This window comes from Phyllostomus hastatus, unplaced genomic scaffold (genome assembly GCF_019186645.2).
Source record: "Phyllostomus hastatus isolate PE091 unplaced genomic scaffold, TTU_PhHast_1.1 phas_contig_210, whole genome shotgun sequence".
NCBI lineage: Eukaryota > Metazoa > Chordata > Mammalia > Chiroptera > Phyllostomidae > Phyllostomus > Phyllostomus hastatus.
Window position 1 is genome coordinate 14,688,898 of NW_025333737.1, and position 24,367 is coordinate 14,713,264.

At 45.8% G+C, this 24,367-nt stretch overlaps 1 protein-coding gene across 3 annotated transcripts in view; it reads right to left on the reverse strand.

Annotated features, from left to right (window-relative positions):
- Positions 1-4,638: 4,638 nt before the first annotated feature.
- TANC2 (tetratricopeptide repeat, ankyrin repeat and coiled-coil containing 2) overlaps positions 4,639-24,367 on the reverse strand; it is a 317,432-nt gene continuing 297,703 nt past the window's right edge. For 2 of the 3 annotated variants that reach the window (XM_045836186.1, XM_045836185.1), the window contains 9 exons: positions 22,435-22,568; positions 21,176-21,299; positions 17,364-17,539; positions 16,922-17,054; positions 16,335-16,364; positions 15,428-15,519; positions 13,498-13,644; positions 10,880-10,980; positions 4,639-9,306 (listed from right to left, as the gene is read on the reverse strand). In XM_045836186.1, the coding sequence (XP_045692142.1) occupies positions 7,350-9,306; positions 10,880-10,980; positions 13,498-13,644; positions 15,428-15,519; positions 16,335-16,364; positions 16,922-17,054; positions 17,364-17,539; positions 21,176-21,299; positions 22,435-22,568 (2,894 nt within the window). In that variant the 3' untranslated portion in view covers positions 4,639-7,349. The remainder of the gene's footprint in view (positions 9,307-10,879; positions 10,981-13,497; positions 13,645-15,427; positions 15,520-16,334; positions 16,365-16,921; positions 17,055-17,363; positions 17,540-21,175; positions 21,300-22,434; positions 22,569-24,367) is intronic. The other variant, XM_045836187.1, reaches the window with a different exon arrangement.

A 24,367-nucleotide genomic window follows, 5' to 3' on the forward strand; every position in this document is an offset into this window, starting at 1 on the left:
TGCCAAAGTTGTTCCTCTTCACCTTGGCCGAGCTGTTTCTCCAAAGAGGCGTGAAGTAGCATTTCCCAGGCTTCCTTTTTGACCCACTGCCCGTGCTCCTGCGGTCTTTCAGGTCGCTTGCTCTTCTCAGGAAGGGGCAGCGCGGCCCAGGGGGAAACAGCCCCACCATTACCTGTGTTTCAGCTCAGGATCTGCTTCCTCATTTGTGTTCTGGAGAGAACAGTTTCGTCTGTCAGGAGTTATGTGAGGCAAAAGCTAGAGTTCACCTGCGAAGTCCCTATTCCCGTGTCGGGGACATCACAGGCGTGGCAAGAGAGCGGTTCAGGACAGTGGTCTCCGTGAGCACTGTCTCTTCAGAGGGAGCTGCCTTCCTACCACAGGCCTTCCAATTTCTCCATACCCCCCCCCCAGCTTCCAATTTTAAAGCTGAAAGAGAATGACTCTGCCTGCTGCCCATCTCTGCCTGCGGAAGGGGGGGAGGGGTCGGCTTACCACGTGCATGCGCACATGGCAGTGCGTGGAGCTACAAGGGCGCCTGTCAGCGAATGGAAATCCTACGGCGATTTGACTCAGGACTTGGGGGTGCATCAGAGAACTTGCTGTTTGCTGCTGCTCTCTGTGTGGTTTTTTTATTCAGGTTCAGGGCAAATTTCTTTTTAAGAATTAGCTTTTAAGGAATCACTACCTTTCACCTTTCTTCCAATGTCCCAGGAATCCTTAAAAAGCTCCCCCAATCCCACCCCCAACCACTTATCCATTTTTGATTTTTAATGGGCTAACTGGAGCCGCCCAGGAATGGCTCTCAGTCTGAGCAGGTGATTCCTTCCCGAGTCGTCGTCTTCATAAACGAGCCTGGCGTCCAGGCCGGGGCGACTGTGCACGCCTGGCATTTTCTTGCTTCCCCGGCACTGGTTGTTTGGGGGAAACGGATGGAGTCACCCAGCAGGCATGTTTGTTCAGCACAATCTGGTGTCCAAAGGAAGTGGTCTCCTTCCTTGCTTGTCCCGGAAGTAGACAGAGAGGTAGCAGCTAGGCAGGAAAGGTTGAAGGACTCCCTGCTGGCTGCTGTTTAAAAAACGGGAGTCTCCAGCCAATTTCAGGAAATCTGCAACTTCTTCATTCACAATGCAGCTGCCTAGCTCTCTATGTAGTGAGCACTGGAATTTCCGGCCAGATTTGTGAAGAAAATATAAAGCCCCCAGAAGCAGGGGTTCCCAGCGTTGACCGTTAGCCTTGGGAACTACAGCTAGGGCTGTCTCCGTGCCTCCCCCCGCCCCCCCACCCCCACACCTGGCACACAGTCTCTAAACTTAATAGCTCTGACAGTCCTCTTCAGCCTTGGGTTTTGTTATTGTAGCTGGATTGGGTGCAGCCTCAGCTCCTCAAATGAAACAAGAAGTCAGTGCTCCCTTGGTAAGGCTGGAGAAAAACTCTTCATTGAAGGAAAAGCCTCCCTTTCTCAACAAATGCAGTGAGCTTCCGCTGATAGGCCCTGGGCCGTTTTCTAGCTGAGTGCCTATCACAGTGTCCAGCTCTGAGGAGGTGCTCAGTCGCTTCAGGGAGTGAATAAAGCTTGAAGTAGTGACACTGAATGTCCCACAAGAGACCAACCAAATCATCACGTATTTGGCCTTCACCTTAACCTGCCAAAGTCGTCCTCGGGGGAGCTTCCTGGGGGCTGCAGGCCTCGTGAGGGTGAGCCTGAGCCAGCTCCTTGGAGAGTGTTGTAATGGAAGGAGAAAGCACGACAACGCCATGTTTTTCCAAGTGTTACCCATTTATAAATAAGTACATTTGCTTTCATACATACAGTTCATTGTACAGATGGCGATCTGTATACATGGGCAGGAAAATGCATTCATTGAACTTTTCACATCTATCTCACACAGCTCACATGTACAGACAAGAAAACTGCTCAAGCAAGTACAGCAAAGGAAAACGTCTTTCCTTATACACAGGGGGCTAGATGCCTCTGTTGGGTGTGGGGCATCCCCACGGCACGAGTTCACAACTGTGTGGTGTTCAATATATCAGGATAGAGAACATGCATTGGATAATATACTGTACAGAGAAAGTCCTTTACATCTGAGTTATAGAAAACCTAAAGGAAAACTAAGTGCATTAAAGCTTTTTCCAGCAAGTGTCTTGAAAGGACAGCAAAGAGGAGGAAGAATCAAAATCATATTAGTACAAATCACTCTTTAATTGTTGACTGTACATGTCTGTACTAATTAAAATCATCTTGGATTTGGAGGAGACGGAACAGAGACGAAGATGCTGTGGTAATGGAAGGGAGGCCACGCCTGAGAACGGCACCTGCCCTGAGCCTGACGAGGAACCGGCCCCTCTCAGCAGGAATCAGCCAAAGGAACAAAACAAAACAAAGAAACAAACCAGAACAGGAAGTGTAATTTACAGATTTCCAAAATAACCTGTGAATGGAGATCTGGAGCCAGCATTTCTAACTTTTTTTTTTCCAGTTGATACACAATAAGGCAGGTGCATTCAAGTACTGAATTTTTCAGAATTATCTGTCTGTTTGGTCTTGGGGACAGGAGGGATTGAGTTGAGTCCCCCCTAACCAGATATTCTGGTTAGTAATTAGGCAAAAGAAAAATCCAGCCAGCAAGTACTAGAAAAACACAGTAGCTAGGCTCCTTCCTTTCCACAGAGTAGGTCTGCCTGAAAAAACAAAAATGATGCTGGCCTGCATCTATATGCATCCAGCTAAAACCTGACATGTCAGCTTAGTGGAGATATCACGGAGTCGGCAGAAGAAATGAGATGACATGGGTGAGGAGACATGAAAGTAACACTTGATTTTTGGTGTCCAATTATGCGTTCATTTGGTACTGACTTTCAAAGCTCTGACTGTGGCCATGCGGCCACAAGCATCTCAGGGTGGTTCAGCTGCTGTGAGGCATGGGACACCGAAATGCAGGTTACCAACACTTCAGCCCTTGAGTGGTCTGTGTTATAAAAGGAGTTGATGAAGACCCAGTGGTTATTCAAGTAGCTCTGCACATGGCTCCACCAGCCCCATTGTGCTTGTGTCCAGGCCCCCAGCCAGCCAGCCACCTTTTCTTGGGAGAAGCCAGAGCTGAGTTCAAGGCATTGCATGGTGAAGGTTTCCATGACACGTCTTTGTAGGTAGCTCTTACCCCTAAGCCCTTTGTTCATTGTTGTTAGTCAATAGTAGATGGTCAGTCTGGAATTCCTAGAGGAAAAGGAGAAAAAGCCACACCTCCCTATACCAGGGCAGCTCAGGCTGGGTGTGGAGCAGCAGCAGGCTACCTATGCAGGTTAGCTTGAGAGGTGGGCAGCCCAGGGGTAGACAGGCAGGGCAGGTGAGGCTGGGACAGGGGTAGGCACATCCTGCCCCCCCTCCCCAGGGGGAGGGAGCCTATTCCATTTTGTGGCAAAGATTCAGTGAGCAACTGATTTTGTCCAAGGCATTTCTGCAGTACAAAAATAACTATCTTCAAATCAAACCATCCAACTGTGACACCTCTGGAGTTATAAAAGTTGGAGGCCATGAGAAACTGAGATAAGTGCTCATGGGGAAAAAGGTCTTCTACCTACCCACCCACCCACCCAAGCAAGGGAGTTCTAGTCAACCTCCTGCCAGCTTCTCTGCCTGGCTGAAGGTGCAAAGCAGGTAGTGTCCAAAGAGCTCATCTTGCCAGTACAACTGGCACAGATGTGTGAGTACCTCATTCCAGACCTTTGTTCTCTCCCTCCTGAACTCTCTGAGCCTAAGGGCCGCCTGCTGCCCTGGAAGCAGCTCCTCCAGAGAGAGATACTGCCCTTCTTTGTTACCAGACAAGCCTGGTGCAGAGCCACAGTGACACCTAGTGGTAAAATATGGTGAAGCAAGGTGACGTCCACAGAACCCAAAGTCTACGACGAAAATCTAAGGAAAATACTTAGGGATATTAAATTAGATAATGATTACTTTTTCTATTGGGTACATCTCTGGAATATAAAAATACCAATATTTAGAGAGGGGTTCATAAACTACTATACAATATAAGGGCTGAGAATACCTTTCTCTAAGCTGTTCTGTTTACAATAATTTAGGAAAAGTGTTTAGTAATCCAGGCTTAACTAAATTAGTAAACTTGTATCTCTGGACGACAACCTGGGGTACTGTACATGATTCTAATTAGCGGAATTTTCCTGAGCCTTCGAGTTTAAGTTAAACACACCTAAAAAGGGGGCACATGGGAGAACAAGAAGGGTTTGTGCTCTATTAACTTGGGACTTTAATAGTGCACGTCTGCAACCTGGGCAAGATACGTACGACAGCAGATACAAAATGGTCTCCATTTTGTCCATGCCAAATTCTCACGTTACACAGGTTTTCCCTTTACTTTGTAAATAAACATTAATTTTTCATTGTTAATCGTGTGCCTTACTGATCCAGTAAATAAAGTAACCATGTCTCAGGAGTCCTAAGAACATTGCTGGAAAAGCACTTTAAAATCACTGCAAATATTTTTTGTACTTAAAAATTCTTAATCTTTTTGATGCTTATATACAAGTTATTTCTTGTGCTATAAATGTTGTGATCCACTGCTTGATTTCCTGTTTTTTTTTCCCCTTTTTTTCTTGAAAAACACACTAAGAGACAAGAGCGGTTTTGCTATTTTCTAATGAAGACATTACTTACACTTAAATATCCAGTATTAGAGTTACAAATTCAAACAGTAAAGTGCACCCATTTATAGACATGATGTGATGGAAACCCATTAGTGCAAGAATTCTTGGGGAACACAACATACAGTTTGGTGAGAAACTTATAAGCTGAAGTTTGTCACCACTGTCTCCATTTCAGGGTCATGTGAACTGGGTGAGAGGAACTCACTGATTTCATCTGAAAAACTCCCCCCAACCTGAAGCCAGACATCGATTCAGCACACGCTGCCGGGAGAGGGCAACTCTGAAGTACAGTACTAGGATCATCCCATGGCAGTGAAGTAGCAGAACAGGGCACGGGCAGTTTGCTTACAAGGAAGAACTTCGTCTCCTCCCCCAGTGAGGTCCAGTTGGCATTTTGTCATCAAACACAACTGGCGCCCAGTAGTGATATTCACTCCCTCTTCCAATGGTTAAAAGAGAATTTCATTCTGTTGACATTTTACGTGTCCTGCCCAATAAGGCAGAGACCCTAAAATCTCCTTTTTGTCCTGGAAAACCGAAAGGGAGACCCTGGGGAGAAGTGGCATCAGAACCTGTTCGTCCACCGAGATAGGCGAGTACAGGCGGTATGTGTCATGTTCCAAATAAGCAGGGGCACTTTTCTAAGACACTGAGAAATTTCTCAAAATGTAGCAGCAGCTCCTCAGTGAGAGGTGGTTAAAAAAGGCTAAGATGCAAAAAGCCCAACAGGGTTAAGACCTGGACAAAGAGGGAGTGAGAGGCTGCTGGGCTCCCAGCTGTAGGCTGTGCTAATGCTGTACACTTTAGCTTCTTGATGAAACGGAGAGAGGAGACACTGATGCTCACTCTGCTCCAGTTGAGCAGGAAGTCCTTCTGCATCAGAGAGAGCAGGAAGAGTCTGGGCCGTGAGTTAGCCCAGCTGTTTGCTTCTAGCACAGGACAAGTCCCGGCCTATTGCAAGGTTGGGGGAGGAGGGTCCATCTATTTGGCAGAATCTAAATTAGTAAAGTGTTTCTGATCTCAACTTCATGCTCCCCATGTCTGAGCAGTGCTTTCAGAGGACACTTACTGTGACAAACAGTCTGATCACATCTGGATTTTTATTCAGGAAACTGCCCTTCCTGTAGCCCTTTACGAACAAGAGCAGAATGATTCCTAAGAACAGAGAACTAACACTCTTTTTAGTTTCAGCTGTTTAGTAAGTTGAACTGTAAGAACTGATAAGCACTCAGTCCCAGGCCTGCACTAAGGCTTTGGCTTTCAGTGTTCTTGCCATCCATCTCCTGCTGGCCTGTCACCCAGAGGGCAGTTTATCAGAAGACCACAGACACAGGTGTGTGAGGGGTGACTGCATCGGAAGCAATTCCCTCTCAGGTGTCCCCACCCAGGCTGAAGGGGCCCTTCTTCACCCCGAAAGGAGATACTTTGCAGTGCCTGGTTTTCAAATATCACTCCCTAAACACTCATACATAAAAAAAGAAATAATAGATAATAAAACTATAGATCTCAAAATGGAATTAGGTATCTGGCATGGATTGCAATGGCCCTGGGTGCGAACTTTGGGAATAAGTCTTTCAGTCTCATGAGAATTCAGTTTGCTTCTCAAAGAACCAATTCCTTCTGGGTTTAGAAAAAGAGGGCCAGGAGCACAAAGTCTGGCTCCAGGCGAAGATCCCACTAACAAGATTATTGCACCAACCAACCTTCAGGAAGAGTTTACTTTTTGTGGAATATGATGCTCAGTGACACATCAGGATCTAAAAGGGAGATTTCTCCAAAGATTTTGTATAGCCTCTCAGTGAGAACCCAGAACAGTCTTTCCTTCTCTCTTTCTATATTTTTATTTATTCCTGCTCTCACCCATGGAAAATCAGTAATTTTTAGTAGTTAATTACTAGCTAAAAATCTAAATAATAATTTTCAGTGAATTATTAAAAAATATCCATGATCCTCACCCAACTTCCTTGGCTGACTGAAATATTTAAAGGGCTGGTTGTTTTAAATGTTCCTGAAATGCTTCTTAGAAAATCAATGTAGTGTCATTTCAAATAATTATATTATTATTTTTCCTTCCAATTTAACAGACTTACTTCTTCTCTTTCTCCTTGATCCTTTACCCCCACAGGAAGACCGGCAATAACCTAAATGAACATTCAAGTCCCACTGACGGCAGGGAGCTGGCAGTCCGGGGCGGAGGCCACGGCACGAGAGTGCACTGGGCTGGCTATTTGGATAACACTGGATACAAATGCAAAGGCAAAGGGGCATCATACTCTTTCTAAAGTTCCTAGAAGAAAATGAACAAGGACATCTTATTTCTGTAAAAAAGGAGGAAGACATTTACACAACAAGAACATCAGTGAAAGCGATTGTCTCCTGGAAAAAGCTGACCAGTGTGTCTGATCTCCCTGGGATAAAGCACACGGCACAACAATCTCCTCGTTGGCATCTGAAGAGAGGGAGAGAGCATGTGGCTGGGGCACAGACAAGGTAAACCGAAGTCCTGGCTCACGGGAGGCCAGCTTCCCAGTCGGCTGCATGCAAAGGGTTTCAGCATGTGGGCTGCCACCTCTGAACACCACACAGAAACTACATGAGAACTTAAGCTGGAGAACTACCTCGAATGTGGAAACCAAGCCTGAAAATATGCAGTGAAAACAGATGGGTCTCACTCCAACAAATGTCTTTTAAACATTAGACTCCACAAATGGTCTCTTTGGTTTGATAGGGGATGTCTGCCCTTGTCGCGAGTCCCGAGACAACTGCCTGTACAGGTTGTCCTGATACGCCTGAGCCACGGGGAGGGTCCGAGCCACCTTCACATCAGGATATGAGGAGGCCTGGCTGACTCTCTCTAAGAGGTCCCCACGGGACCCGTTAGCCAGCATCCCATGGGGGCTGTAATAATCGTCCTCCAGCAAATGGCCATTCTGTGCATTGTTGGTTTTGTTATAAAAGGCAATGTTGCTGATGGATGATGGCGGGCTGAAGGACTCAGGCTGCGGCAAGTTGCCTGGAGATGTGGGGCTGAGGACGGTATCCACAGATGACACTGCCCAGGTCCGATTCTGCTGGTGGAGGTGGGGGTACTGTTGAGTCCGGGCGGTTTTATCTATGATCCCCATGAATGGTGTGGTCCTGGATCGGGTGGGCTCACTGGGGTAACCTCCCTGAGTGGGAGACACTGGCGACAGTTCGTCACATGACCTATCATATGCCGGTTTTAGTGGGATCTCCATTTGTTGAATTGAGGAGGATGGCCGGAAGGTAGGAGTTAGGTTGGAGGTGGATGAGATACTATTGCTAGACGGAGAGAAGCGAAGGCCTACGCTTTGGGAGTGTAGCAACGGCCTGGGAGTTGGTGGGTGAGGTTTGATTTCATTAGGGTTGACACCAATAGGTCTTCTGATTAGATGCGACACATCCGGGGAACCTAGTTGGCTGGAGGAACGCTCCAGATCCAGTTTTGAGTGACAGACTGGGTAATAGGATGCTGACTGGCTACGTCCAATCTGTGGTGTCTGGCTGTACCTCATGCCACCGCGATATGCCGAGGAAGGTCGCTGTGGAAGGTCTTCTTTGGCCAACCCTCCATGCTGACAGATGGCACCTGCACTCAGGCTGGCCTGGACGTGCTGCACAGGTCTCCCGTCCCCTACAATCCCCCCAATTGACCCTTGATAAACCAACCGGCTCTGACTTACTCCTATATCTCCTTGCGAAGACTGGTATTTACTAGCCATCGAGTGGGCTACTTGACCATAGGCCCCTGTGGAGATGACAGTGCTTGAATGAACCGCAGAGCTGGGCTGGTTGCTTCTCACAATCTGGGCCTTCGCAGGCTGTAGCCTGAGCCCTTGCTGGGGAACTGCCACAGGGAGCTGAGGCATCTGGTAGGGCCGCTGGGCCATTTTGGATAAGGGAGATTTTGGTCTGCCGGGAAGCTGACTCACGTTTGTTTCTTGCTGGTAGCGCACGGGTGAGCCGGACTGGGACCTATAGACACTCATGCTCTCGGCCGGAGGGCTGGCACGATACTGAGGGCCTCTGCGGAGAGGGGAAGGTGGAGGGCTTGGGTATTCTTTGCTCTGTCCTCCCACAGGAGGGGGGCTAAAGCGGTAAGATCCACCCTGATGAGCTGGGGAAGTATGTGGTGGACTAGGCCTGTAATGAGAGTTCTGGTGAGTGGGAGAAAGAGCAGGTGAGGTGGACTGATAGCCCTGTCTAGTGGGAGAACCTACAGAACTACTGGACCGGAAGTCAAACACCTGATGAGAGCCCAGCGGCGAGCTAGAGATGTAGGCAGAGTCCCGGTGAGCTGGAGAGGAGGGTGGGCTCTGGATGATGGGGAGCCCCTGACTGGGCCGTGCCTCCGTCTGGAGGCCAATGGAAACATTTTCAACATCCTGTTCCAGGTACTCCTCTTCGAATATGTCTTGCACAGAGTATATATCTTCATGCTGTGGTTCAGGTTCTGTTTCTTCTGGTAGCTGCTGCTGAGGTGGCTGCGGCGGTGGTGGCTGCTGCTGCTGCTGCATCTGTCTACATTCCTCCTCCACTCTCATCAGAAGTCTCTGGATCTCACGGTTGTTTGGACACAGCTTGATGGCCTCGTTCAGGTCCTCTAGGGCTGCTGCAAACTGTCTGCTTGACAAAATGTAAACAAAGGAACTGGAGTTATTCTGAATCAACAGGAACCACCCAGAGTGGAGAACACGGTCACTATTTCAGAGAACTGTGGTAGCGTCTGTGGGTGTTGGGGGCTTTTTGGTTTCATTTGATTTGTAAGGAAGGGAACAGGTAGGCTGTCATTCTAGAAGAGTCCAGAATGATTCTCTAACCTGTTCTGCCTCCATCTTCCCTGGCCTCTCTGGGATTCGTGGAGAAATGTCCCCATTTGTCAGTCCAGCCAGGCCCTTTAGGAAGACGTTCTCAGTGCCCAAATGCACACCAGGCGGCGTGAGGGCTGGGTGGGGTTGTCATTTACAGGGTCACTGTCAATTAGCTTCGGAACCAAACAGTAACTACAACACTTAAACATCTTGCTAATCCAGCAGAAGTTTTTCTTTATATTCTTGATATTTGGGCTCCAAGTTTCAGGCCTGTTCTATCCTCTGCCCTTTCTATCTCTCATCCCTTAGTACTGCTCCTCTTCCCTCCTGCCCCATCAAAGCTGGGAAGGGGTTAGGCTTGGTGACTAGGCAGCTCAGATTCTGATTTACGAACGAGGACGTGACGGTCAGAGGTATTCCCATCCTCTCTGTTAATACTTCCCAGAAAAGCAGCAGCTGGCTTTGTGGGAAAGGAACTATCCTGTGGGAAAGAGAACTCGATAGTCACGCTTCTGAAGAACTCTGCTGTCCCAGCTAGTTAAGGCTAATACTGCTGCCACTGTCATCACTGGGCTTGCCCTGGGTTTGATTTTCAGGACCACATTGCCACCCTGGCTGTGTCCGTGAACCTGAAGCTGTTCTTTCCCAGGCAGTTTGGGAGAAGGGCGGGATGCTGGGCAGGAGGCATGAAGGACAGTGACAAGTTATCCAAAGGTCACTGATGGCAGGTTCTAGGTCTTTCTGGGGCCTTTCCTGCCCAATGGCCAAACCACCGCAGACAGACATGAGGAAAGGAGTTTCTCGTGGGCCCTCTCAAGCGTGGCGCCAAGGGCCTCTCGTCTCCGTGCGTGTTTGGTGTGGGGCGGCGGTGGCAGGGGTTTAGGAAAGAAGGTTTGATGCCACCAGACTTGAGGGGAGCCCCAGAAGGAAGACTAAACAAGCCAGGGATTCCCAAAACGCCTACAGGAAAACAAAGAGGAGCCTGTGATGTAAGTGAGCCGCCTTACTGTTCCCTCTAAAAGGGTCGGGAGGATGTTTGCTTAAGTGACCTCTTCTCAAGTCACCAGTGCCTCCTTATGCTGTCTGTTTTGGGGGTTAAAAAGCGATTGAGATATTGTCGAGGCTTCTCAGAAGAAGGTGCCACTCTCCAACAATGCAAAGGCATTTCTCACCCAAGGCAAAACGCCCCAGATTTCCACAGCCCCGAAGACTTGCCAGTCTTAAGCTGAGTATGTGCGATGGGCGCCGTCCCCAAAGCTGGGCCCTAAGCGTCCTCAGGGAAAGACACACTTGGGTACATATGCCCTAGGATGGCCTACATTGCCTTGGCCAGATTTTCAGAAAAGAGACCTCTTGCTTTTTACCCTCTCTCTCTCTCTCCTCACCTGCTGCTGCGTTTTGCCCTTGCTCTTGCATAGTAAGCTTCATAAGATTTCGGTTTCAGCTCCAGGGCCTTAGTAGCAAATTCCTCCGCCATTCCAAAATCCTGTCATTACAATAGGTGTGCAAATGAGTCATTGAAGAGATATGAAAAATAGACAACTTGGGAATAACACAGATCATATGTACATTTTTTGGACACTTATGGATGGAACACCTGGAATTCCTGACATGCCTGGTACGGCTCTGGCCACGTGGCCCACAGCCTGACAGTTCCTTCTGCCTTTGCCCTGCGTGGCCCTTCAACCTCTCACAGGGTTTCATCTGCCCGTAAGTATAAAAATGCCTTTCTAACCAAGTTCTTTCTAGCCCAGAAGCCAAATGTAAACCCAATGAAGCACCTGAAATTGGAAACCTGAACTCTGTTTTTAAAAATGATTTTATTTATTTTTAGAGAGAAGGGAAGGGAAGGAGAAAGAGGGAGAGAAACATGGATGTGAGAGAGAAACATCAGCCGGTTGCCTCTTGCACGCTTCCTGACTGGGGACTGAACCTGCAGCCTTTTGGTTTGCGGGGCGACACCCAACCCACTGATGCACACTGGTCAGGGTGGAAGTCCAAACTCTTGTCACACACGTGTGTCTGACGCAAACACACACATCCACACCTCACGAAGAACCACATCCTGTCTCCCACCTTCCCGCCGTGCACACTGTTCCTCGGTTTCCTAAGGGATGAGTGAGATCCGGGAGGATGGGGCTGCGCTGACAATGTGAACTAGATGGAACAGGGACAGCGGGCCTGGATTCAAGTCTCTGGTCCACTCTGTGACTCTCCAGAGTGTGTCGTATGTTTTCTCACCCACACATCCTTCACAGTGAGGGCTGAGAGCAATAGAGCATCTGAGTGCCCTGTGTACAGTTCTCGGCACACACTAGATGTTCAGTAGATGGTGGCTTCCTTTCCATTTCAGAGGACTTCTCTGGTCTGTTCCTTCTCTTAACCGGTCCTTTACTTAAGAAACACTGGACTTAAAAAAACAGAAGAGGACCAGGGGTCTGCGCTATCACCACATCTCTTGACCACTGAGGCTCCCTGGAGGCACAAAGCTGTAAATTTTACCCTTTCACAAGAGAGGAGTTTCCCCTTCTCTTCTAATGTCAAAGCCATAGCACAGCACAGTAGCCTCTGGTCACACTTGTGATTCCTGATGCAGAAAACAAGGTCTTTGGCAGAACAAAGGCCCTGGGGCATAGGTAAAGACGTTTTTTTAAAAAAAATTAATGGTCAATTTTCTGTCCAGGAAGACAGACTTCATGTGCTAAGCAAAGTACTGGTCACAGGAGGTGATCACTGTTTCTGAACAAACACAGAGCTGGAGAAAAGGTCTTGTCTTACCAGGCTGTTTTCTATCCCTACTCAGTTTCTAACTTCACCCTTTCATTTTTTTCTTTTGAGACAATCATTATGTTTTGGAAGACTATTTTTAAGAAGTATACTATTTGTTATCCTGCACTTTGCCTCCCTATGCCCCAGGGCCGGCGTCACAGGAGGCCCTGGTGAAGGTTCTTTCGTTTCATACAAGAACCTCACCATCTTCTCCCAGAGCACTGCCCTTTCTTCCCATGGGAACCTCTGATGCAGCCCCACTCTCCTCAGCCCCCAGCACAACTCTGCCTCTCAGAGCCCTGTGTCCTCTGGGACACTCCAGTCTGTATCAGGGCTCTTTTCATGGTCAGGTTTTAGGTGGATGGTATGAAGATCATACACACAAATAATCTTTCTGGTACTGACAGCAGGTCCATTGCCACTGAGGCTGAAATCTCACTGCTGTACCGCTGAGTTCTTTATTGAACAACATTCCTGTTTGGCTTGGATGGTGCCTGTCTCTCATTGCACAGTGAGACCTCAGGCTGGTGGGCATCTGCGATTCCTGACACGGTCCTAGCTATTCCCAGTGTCTGAGAGAGGGTTCTTGGCCCTGGGGTGTATGCACGTCAAGGCTGCTGAGGGCATCAGGGACAGTGTCTGCAGGGCAGGCACGAAGAACCAAGGACTACTTGGGAGATAATAAAGGACCAGGAAGAGCTCTAAATTTTTTCTGCAATAAGAAGGGACGTGACATGCTAGGATAAAAAGATGAGGAAAGAAGTGAAAAGTTGAAGAGTAGCCTTAGAGGTTAAATCTTGAAGTTCATGGTCCTGAGCCCTCCTTCCAGCCCATCTATCAAATGACTCGAGTCTTCTAGAAAGGAAGGGAATGACTAAAATTCATATCGCATCGCAGCTGGAACTGCAGCGACAACTGCTCTCACATTTTTCCAAAGACCAGAAAGCTGACTTAGGGGTGGGGAAGATGATGATAGTATTTCAATCACTTTCAGTGGGAATTATGAACATTCAAAAAGCTATAAAGTGTCCACAGCATTAACTTTTTTAGTTTGAGAGATGGATTATACTTAAGAGTTAATTTCCTTCAAATTGCAAATGTCAGTGCTCTGTGAAGGACAACCAAGTTCCAAATGGGCCAGAGAAGGGTTTCAGGGGCCTGGGGAAAGCTGGTGAGTGACATGGACTGTCAACTTCCAGGACTGCAGAAAGGAGCTGGGATGAGAGACACTTACGTTCATTTTCCTGCGACATCGAGAGAGGTTGAGGAGAAGAGACACCTTCAGTTCCCGGAAGGTTTTCAAGTCCTCACCAAACCCTTCTCTAGGGAACTTCTTCAGAGCATACTGGTAGCGCTGGGCCGCCTCCTTTACTTTACCTTTCTAGTGGGAGGACAAGACGGCAAAACACAGAGTTGGTCTGCTGAGCAGCTGTGTGAGTTTGGTTCCACTCCCTTCCTCCTCTCTCTCCAGTTATTACTAAAGGTTAGCCCTCCCAAACACCACCTGGAGAGCAGGTTTGGCACTGAAGGTGAGACAGAAGGCAGGAAAGGCCTGGGACCCAGCTTCCCAAGTGGATTCCTAAGGGGCTAACTTCACTCATTTCGAAGGAGCTTTTTCTTGACCTGATATCCCTGCAACACGTATCATTTCCTAGTCCCGAGCACGCCAAAGTTCTTACTAATTCCCCAAGTTTGGCTCGTCTGGAACTCTTTCCTTGCTAGTCCCCTAGAAGAGGTCATTCTCGTCCTCAAAAAGGATGTAGGACCTAAAACAAGTTAGCTGCTGGTTCCCTAATCTCACGACATAAAATGATATAAATCGGTTTTCCTGTTTTTGGAAAGGGTGTGGGCAGGGTAGCAGTAGAGAAGCGAAGTTTAGAGTTTGTGATGCTATCTGACTACATAGGAGGATTTTCCAAGATGAAGTAAAGCTATGGCCAGCTCAGAGGACTGGTCACGGGAGCCTTGAACCTTTCTTACAATTTGTGTTTGAAAAATCTGTGAGCTGAGCCGAGAACGATGTAGGAGGCGCCCCATTCCTCTGGCTGACCTTTACCTGCCCTACTTCTTCTATACGGCTGCAACTTTACCAGGGATCCTGATCTCTTAGTTTCTCTTTAGCACCTCCCATTAAGGAGAGATTTGGAGTCTTCCAAGGTAGAACTCTGGGTGGGAACAGTAGTAGCTGTGCCCATTCTCATTAGGCGGTGGGACTCCTTGTCTTAGAATACCAGAAGTTATGCTATAACCAGGGTCTAGATTCTTGAGGGCAGTGTCATTCCAAAGTCCATAAGTGCGACAGTGAAAGAGGCCCTTCAATGAAGTCATGTGAAACATGAAGCCTAAGAACCTTAGATTATCCTGACTCTCTCCCAGAGGGTCCTCAGGAAATGCCACCGTGCTCTCAGGAACTCTGTGCATTCCTTACACGGCGGGGAACCACGTGCTTCACAACCATTTCCTCATCTTTGGGCCTAGAGATGTCTCAGTGATACCCACTGCCAAAAGCTGGGTTGGATTGTATTTACCTTTCGGAGAAGATGATTCAGCTACTCTTAACACAGTGAGGTAATTCTGACATGGAATGTTCTTGAGGGGCTTTTCATAGGCCATGAGAGTTTGTGTTAGGGTACGGAGTCTTCTGCTTGAACTGTGAGTACAAAAAGACTCCACTCTTTGTTGTCCTGTCATTCAACGAGTGTATTCAGGCAAATCTTATAATTATGATTTGTATTGCTATTCCTCAGGGATGCTGATGAGCTATTATTACTATTAGACTTTAAAATCTATGTATAGATTAAATATGAAAGGCAAGATCAGTGACTCTTCCATGGACTGGAAATATCTGTAGTGCACAATTTTAGTCTTACTTGTCCCTTGAATTTTCAGGTCCCGTGTAGAATCTACGTAACTGCCCAGTAGTGGTTATAACCAGGTCTGTGGGTTGGTCAGCTACAGGCTATAGTCGATCACGTGCAGGCTATTCTCGCTCTCATATTGGGAAGGCAAAACCCCAGGATCCTCAACCTATGAGCCCGTCTCCAAGGGATGGCATGCTCCCTTTGTCTCGAGAGCCAAAGATGGGAACTGTCAAGACTCCAGTAGGTTCCATATGCAGAAAACAGTGGCTGTTTGGAGGAAACTTTGTTCCTCCCTCCCCTCACCTTATAAAACATGTCCCCCTCTTCCATCAGCTTGCTCAACAGGATGATCATGATGTCTGGTTTGGAGGTGGCCATCGCCCATGTGGCTGGACCTGTAGTGTACAGGATGCATGATGGGTAAAAAACTCATACAATGTAAGGGTGGTAGGAAGCTAGGTGAAAAAAACATCCTGGGGAAATTTCTGCTGAGAGAACAACTTGTTCCACAACGATTTCCTCATCGTTTAGACCTGGGAGTATCTGTGACTCCCACTGCCAAGAAGCTGCGTTGGATTTGGATTCACCTTAAAATAAGAATATTTGAACTGTCTGAGTTTGCGCCACAGGAGGGCAGCAAAGCCTGCACATTGTATTAACACTTGGGCAGGCAATGACTAAGTAGGGAGTTATTTTAAATAAGAAAATTGGGAGAAAGGGTTTACATTAAATGTCACCATACGGTTTTAAATATCCAAGAAGAGTAATTTATTTTAGAATCTGGGACTCAGAGTCCCCAGGTGTTTAGTCTGTTAATAGTTAAACATGTACTTGCAGAGGGAAACCGTTCGAGCTCGGAAGGCTCCCGTCATTTGTCAGTGTGGGACAGGACCCCCTGGATTCACCGTGAACCGGGAGCCCAGTCCCAATGTCAAACAGACGTGAAACAAGCCCCCAGAGAGAAAGAAAAGGTTAAATCGATTGATTAGTCTACAGATGCCTGAATTATTTACCAGCTAAGCTTTTCGGGGTTAGTTATGAAAAGTTCAAGTTATTCTCTACAACAGTCATTAAAAAAAATCTTCTTTTAAGGTGAAGTAAATTAAAAGATTAGAGGTGAGGGGAACTCATGCAGGCTAAATCAAAGAGGAGAAGGCAAAGCTGACCAAGCCATCAGACCACGCCTGATGCTGACAGCGGTGAAATATACCTCGTGGGCGACTCGGTAACGTCTGACAACCTTCAAAGAAAGGAGAAAACAAAAAGTTGTAGGAGAGGAAAAAAAAATGGATGAAGGTGAAAAAAAAAAAAAAAAAAAAAGGAAAAAGCAGCAGTGAGAGGCAGGCAGCAAAAAAGCCAGCATATAAGCCAACCCTTGCCTACAGGTCTGTGGGAGGGCAGCGAATGGGACAGCAGCAGCAGGGCCTTGAGAGTCTGCAGCGCACACAGAGCAAGGGAAAGCAAAGGCTCACGGCCGTGCAGGGATCCAGGATGCTCACAGGGTGGGGCGAGTACAGAGGCATTAGCACCAAGATGTGCTTAGGGTCAGAGTAGCCTCCTGGCTACGGCCACTAGGGGCATGGCATGTAACCATGTTATCTGTAGACACAGGGTAGTGTAGACCATGGCTCAGATGGCTTTCTCTGGGACAAGAGCCTCCCTGTTCACTCGGACAATAACTGGGCCAGGGCAGAGGGGAAACTATATACACTCACACCAAACACCCAGGGCAGCCAGACCGCCAGGCCAGTCTGGCCCCTGGGCACAGATGGCCAGCACCTTCTTCCTTTCTCCTACCTATCTTGGCTCCTTTCTTCAGAAGAGTGACAACGACAGAAGTGTTCCGACACCCCACTGCCCTATCCAATGGGCGCATTCCACTGTAGTCAACGTGCTCAATCATGGCCCCATGATCCACCAGGAACTGGACCTAGTGTGTGGATAAAACAGAGCAGTTAACCCAGGACAAGGGTTCAGCGCTGCTCCACTGAGGGCTCTGGCTGCTGCCTGCCCTTTATTCAACTGCTGGTCTGAACCAGGCTGGTCAGCCATGGTATTTTACATTATACCCATACCCTTAGTCTTTAATGGTGTTTTGAGTATTTCTGTCCTCTATCAAGTATAGATCCAAAAACCTTATATCAGGAATCATCATACACAACCCTCAACCCCAGAAAACATTAGGGATGGAGAACCTCCCCTCTCCCTGCAACCCCGAGGCTTGTTTGAAGGTACTCACCACCTCAGCATCACCATAGAAAGCTGCCAGATCCAGTGGGGTGCGGCCATTCTTGTCAGCATGGTCTGTGGCAGCTCCATTATCCACCAGAGAACGTACTACAGAGAGATGACCCTTCAAACAAGCCCAGCTGAGGGCTGTCAATCCTTCTTTGTCCATCAGAGCAATGGAGGCACCTATAAGAGCGAGTATAATGCAGGGCTGAGGAAACATGAAAATTCATAGCAGAAGGGAAAGCTGGTACTTAAGGTGTACATTCTGCTGAAGCACAGCTTTTGTTTTGGGTATGTGAGTTACCTTTCAATAAAAACTGTTAAAAAAAAATTGATCCTACAAGCTGTCAGTAGGAGAGAGTCCAGCTGTGTTACTGGGTATTCCAGGTCCTCCACAGTCTGTCCCCAGTCACACTCTGTCCTTTAGTGTCATTACTCCCTTGGAAAAATGCTCTATGTTGGTGAAATGGACGAGCTCACTGCCTCTGGCATCTCCCAGAAACACTCCTGAGCCCTCACTGCCAGTCAGGTTGCTCGCAGGCATGGAACACTTTTTCTTTCCCCACGACTTGCCTCACTTCTAGCCATTTCCTAGGAACCATCTCAAATCTCTGTCTCCAAGAAACTTCTTGCCATTCACTGTTACCTCTCCTTGAACCTGCTTAACATGTCGCCTTATTTTGTTATTTTTCTAATATATCCTACTTGCATGTAATAAATTCTCAGTGAATGTCTTATGAACTCAGTGAAAGCCTTTCATTTATAATAGTATAAACTCCTTGAGAGATTCTCATAAAACAGGAGCTCAACACATGTTTACCACTGATGACAGAATGCTGGGGAGATGGACTCAAGGAAAGAGACCGAGCCCAGGCCACAAGGGGAATTTGAAGTTTAAATTAGTCAGCCTTCGAAAACCTCATGCCTACTCTCTTAGCCCCTTTTATATTCTGCATCTATCTTCAAATGTCTATTTTCATCTGTAAAGATCAAGCTCGCTTGACACATTGTTTTGTAATTAATCTAAAATTCAATATAAATTTGGTTCCCAGCCTACACTGTAAGCTCTTGGATGGCAAAAAGCCTATTATTTCCTTGCTAGTTCTGAAGAGCACCTAACATCATTCTTTTCACACAGTTGGCATGTCACACTTACTAAGTTAGGGATCAACTCACTGTACACAAAGCACTTTGCAGGCTGCCTCCTAAGCAGGACAGGATTCAGATGTCAGATCAGGCTTAGGACCTGCCACAGCCAGCTCAGGGTCTACTCAGTAGTTATCTGGCCTATCACCTTTGTTTCCCTAGAGGTCAGATAACCAGACTCTGAGGCTTCCCACAGCAGGATGAAGGGCTGGAAGACATCATACCTCTCACAGTGAGAGCTGTTTATGTACTGGGTTATCTTTTCATAATGGTATATTCTGCAATTAAAACATCACCTCTAACATAGAATTTCTTTGACTATGGGACAGAATCCAAGGGGTCTTCTTAGACACAACATTTATAAATTCCCTGGGCAGAGTTCACCAGTGGCGAAAAAAAACCAACAACCCAGGATAAGAAGGTTCTGGATGTATATTACAGATAAACTGATTTTCCAAATACAAGAAAAGTTGAAATTTAAGAAATTAAAAGGAGATACATATGAAATAAACCCATATGTTCAATTTACTTCCAAAATTCAATTTGTAATCTTCCTCCTCTCTCTTTTCTCTTGCTTGCACTTAATGGAATCACAGGTCTCCCCAACACCCATTGTCAAACTTTGGAGTTATCTTCAATGCACCCTCCTTATTTCCTACATGCAATCAATCTTTACATCCAAAATCATTTTTGCACTTGGCTCTTCTGTTCTATTCTAACAGCTACTGCACCTGGATTAGGGCCTCATTACCTCTCATCCATTCTACTACAATGGCTTGCTAATGGATCCGTTGGGCCACTATAATTCTTTCATCAAGTCTGCTACTCACACTACTATCTGAGTGATTTTTTTCAAAAGCACAACTTTAGCATCAATTCCCTTTTTAAAAATCTTGAAAGGCCCCCCCACTGCCTTTAAAATTAAGTCTAAACTCTTTTAATCTGTTCCTTCTCAATTTCTTTGCACGTATGTTTCCCACTGTATTTCCCAACAGCCCTAGAGTATGTCACAGGACAACCTGCGTATTTCCCCACACCTGTTGTGTACTGCTCCTCCTCCTTTGCCTTTCAATTACACTACTCCCTCTCCCTAAACACAGAACATTTTTCCTATTTAAATCTCAAACTCTGTCCTGTTCTAACTCAAATACCTTTATCAGAGCACTTAGGATTCTCCACTTTTTACAGTAGTTTTTATCTTTGTTTCATCCCTTCCTTGCCAGATTATATATAGACCCTTTGAAGGTACAGATTATATTAATTTTTAAAAATTACAGTTCCAAGCTCAGCATTCTACAAATAATATAGGCTAAGCAAATGTTTGTATAATTTGTCGATTTAGTAAACAGTTTCTCACTGAAGTGTGAAAAATGAAATAGTATGAAGACCAGAATCTCTGCAGTGGTTAAGGGACAAGAACTTGCTAGACTCTGTGCCGGATGAGCTTCTATTAGAACGTGGCAGTCACTGTGCAGCTACCTAAAGGTTATCAGTGGCTGAGGAGGTCTTGCCTTTTCTAGGAGACTGGGGCTTTTCTGGGACATTTACTCCTGCCACATCTTATCCTGGGAATGTAGGCACACCCCTCTTCTTCCTCCAAACCCCTTTTAGTCAAAGTGAGGAGAGATGTCAGGAAACCAGACTTTTCTGGTAGCGTGTACTGGGGAAACAAGAACCACTCTGCACAATGGGAGAGCAGTTCTCTGATTCTGACCCCACCTTGTGAGCTGAGGTTGTGGATACAAATCTTCTTTGAAAGACACAGCTCTAGATCCAGTAAGTATCTGACTGAGTTGTAGTTTGAAATCCTAGAAGAAACCTCTTCTTCCCAACTCAACTACCCTCAGCAGCTCTGACCTGTGCATGATTCTTCAGGAGGTTGGTTTCCTTGAAGTGTATACATTTATGAATAGATGTTCTAGGTCCAGTTTATTAACAGGAGAGGCTAAGTGGAATGGAATCATTCAGGCCAACCCCAATCACACTACCTCCTGCTTCATGCAAATGCTCAAGTTCCACTAGGTACTGTAGAGTCACCAGGGATTCCAGCTGTTCTGCAGAGGTCCACCACCACCCACCACTGTTTTGCACAGTAAATGATTTCATAGCAATCAAAAGGAGCCCGGAATGTTTTGATGGTGGTGTGTATCCTTTAACTTTATTTCCCATTCACCAGGAATGTGTGAATGTCGGCAAGCGTCGAAAAGAATTTATGACAACAGGTAGGTAATAATATCCTCAGTCCTCAAATAGGGTCCCATTTTCAGCAATTGTCTTAGCCTCCATTTGCCTCCTTTGGATTCAGGAAAAATACTAGTTATGCAGGATTACAAAATAACTGATAAAGTTAAAATCAAAATACAATCCCTGGAAGATGAACATTTATTGAGTGTACATTAAAAATTCAAAGTTTGGAGATTACTGATTTAAGGAGTTTTGAATATGTTAATTTGATTAGAATACTAGAGATCCCTCAAGCCATAAGGAAACAGAAAATGTCAGAGTTAGAAGGGTCCCACCATACATAAGGGGAGAGGAGATGGACTTTCATTTTTTAACCAACTGGGTTAATAACACCTGTTTTTAACATTTTTTGGAACCATCACTGGAAATCATGAGTTCCTTATGTTGTTATGGGCACCGACCATCCAGCTCCGGCATCCCAGGACTGACCTTGTGCAAGCAGAAAATCCACAGTCCCCAGGTGGCCTTCGGAAGCAGCCATCATCAGGGGAGTCCGGCCCTGCTTGTCTGCCATGTTGACGTCAGCTCCATGCGTGAGCAAAAGGTCAACGATCTGCACGTGCAGAGAAACAGGGACCATCAGACAAGCTGCTGAGCAGATGCAGGCATGCCGGCTCTGGCGCTGTGTGCAGCCCCACTGCTGGACAGGGAGGTCACCTTTACACATAACTTTACACTGCAAGAGCCCCCTCGAGCCCCTGCCCAGGCCTAGTACCGTGCGATTTGATCTGATTCTCTCAGGGATAGATAAAAGAGAAGAATTCACCTCTGAATGTTTGACTCGGCCACTAAGTAAAAAAGAATTTAAGATAACAATGGTCGAGATGTAGACCAAGCAATCCATAACTTAAGCTCCAGCACAAGCCACTACCTATGTCAGCACTATTTTATTGACCTCTAAAAGTTGCAAAGCTGCCTGCAGTTAATATTTATGACTGAACTGAATACAATAGAGTGTCTCTAATAACTCTTAAACATTTTTAAAATTTATTTATTTATTTTTCAAGAGAGAGAAAGGGAGAGAGAGGGGGAGTGAAACATCAATGTGTGGTTGCCTCTTGTGCACCCCCCTACTGGGGACCTGGCCTGCAACCCAGGCACATGCCTTGACTAGGAATCGACTCAGCAATGCTTTGGCTCTGCACTCAATCCTATGAGCTACCCCAGACAGGTCTAATAACTCTTTAGCACTGTTTGGCTTCTAAAGCTTTTTTTTCTACTTGAATATTTTGAAGGAATATTAACAATATACTTTCTTTTCCACCCTAAATGTATAAATTAGCAATTTTTCCAGAGCCAAACATCTGGAAAGAGTGCATAACTAGAATTTATATACTCCACATTTTCTTTTAGCAAGTCTCAGACACCCAAGGTCAGCAGGGATCTGTGGAGATAGGAACCTTCCTGAGAGCCCGCAGATATGTGAAATGTTCTCCGGAAAGAGGTAACTCTATGACCAGGCCAAAAGTAGCTAATCCTTCTATTCAATCTAGAAATGATGATGATTTTGAATGTTAACTTTTGACATAGTCTCAACTAGCATATTAATAATACCGAGGTCCTTAAATCCAATGTCTGCATGTCTGCTGAGTAACCCAAAGTTTGTGATTTTTTTTTCTCTATGCATCATAAATTCCCACCCAGAACTCACCCTTGCCCATGGGACTGGAAGTAGCTGCCCTGCTTACCTGCCAGTGGCCCTGGCGAACAGTGCTGAATAGAGGCACTGCCCCTCGGCGGTTTGGCTGGGCCACTGCTGCCCCTTGTTCCAAGAGCAGACGACACACCTCCAGTTTGCCCCTTCCGGCTGCAGCTGTCAGGGCTAAGGGCAGAGAACACAGACTGAAAACAGGTGGCTCTTGCTGTCTCTAACCGTCTGTGTTAAACATGGAAGTATATCAGTATTTCATTAACATGACTGCTACTTTACCTCCAAGAATAATGGTTTTAGCTATTTTTGCCATGAAGAAAATTTTTAAGGAAAAATAATGAATAAGACTACATTTAAATGGGCTTATGTACAATATATGAAGACAATTATAACAAATTTACTGAAAAATCACCTGTGAACAAACTTACTTTTATTTTTCCCCATCTTGACTGTCCTCTTTGCTCTGACCTACCTCTTTTTTGGTACCTCTTCCTAGCTACAATCCTTCCTCTGACCTGCGGGTGGCTGGAATGCAGAGAAGAGAGCCTCTGCAGAGTAAGGTCTCTTTTTAGAATTATTCCTAGGAGCAACCCCTGGCCCACCTCTATTCCTGGGCCCTTAGACCCCCCAAAACCAAAGTCAGAAAGTGTAGTCCACAGGCCTTAGATCAGTTTTCATTAGCTGAGACAGATGTTTCTAGTCTATCTGAAACCATTTCTACATGAGGGCCAGAACTGTTCAAGGTGATAGTTAAAAAGATGAGAGGTGTGACAGAGGCTTTATTTATTTAACTTGTTTGTTTATTTATTTATTTATTTATTTATGAGAGGAAGGACCGGGAGAGAGAGACAGAGAGAGTGAGAAACATCGATTTTGTTGTCTCGCTTGTTTACACATTCGTTGGTTGCTTCTGGTATGTGTCCTGACTGGGTATCAAACCCACAACCTGGACATATTGGGACAACACTCTAACCAACTGAGCTACCCAGCCAGGGCTATGAAGGCTCTTTCTTGTGAATATAAAATGATGGAGTCACAGATAAAAAATAGCTACATTGAGTATAAGGGACACAGCAGGAAGAAACTTACACATTCTTCTTCCTGTGCTGTTGTCCATAGTTTATGATCTTTGACACAGTAGAGATTCTATGAGTGCCTATTTCATCCTCTGAGTATTATTTCAATAGTAGCAAGAAGAATTTGGAGATACACTTTCTACTAGGTCCATATTTAAACAAATATATTTTTGTCTCATTTTTCAAGGGGATCACAAATGCATAAGGTTAGTGTTTAAAAGAATGGATGAGGGTAGGGAAAATGGTAAACACTGTTATAAAGAAAGAGGATAGAGAACTTTCCTCTGATTTGACTTGGAAAACTGATGCAGTGGTCAGTAGGTTCTTCCTTTATCGTGGGTACCTACTCCAATGACAAATCAGAAAAAGATAATGTTTGGCAGGTACAGATAGTATTTCAGTTTGTAAATGTTGGTATCTAAAGAGGGAAGCAATTGAAATTCAAATCAAATGGTCACTGGTAATCTTTTTCTTTTAAGTGCAAATTATGACATTTTGTCTTTGACCTTGGCCAAATTTATCCACAACTGATTCATATGCAAAACCAAAATAACATGTAATTTCCACTAAGATAAACCTTCAAGTAACCTTTTCTTTCCTCAATGGTAAAAAGGGCTTATGAAGGAAAATGTGACAATTTTAGAAGATATATTCACTTAAACTAGATGTATCTATGCCATTTCTTTTGTGTATTTTCAGTTTTATTTTAGAAGCCCTAACATTATTTCTGTCCTGTTATCCAAGGAAGGGAAGACACTTGGTCCTATGGGGTGAGGGTCACTTCCAAGGCCAGAATGGATGAGTACAGGTATTGATGGGTCTGATTATTTACTTGACAAAAAGTTTTGTCTTTTATTGCTCAAATAAAAATCAAAGCAATCTTTCCTCTTTCTC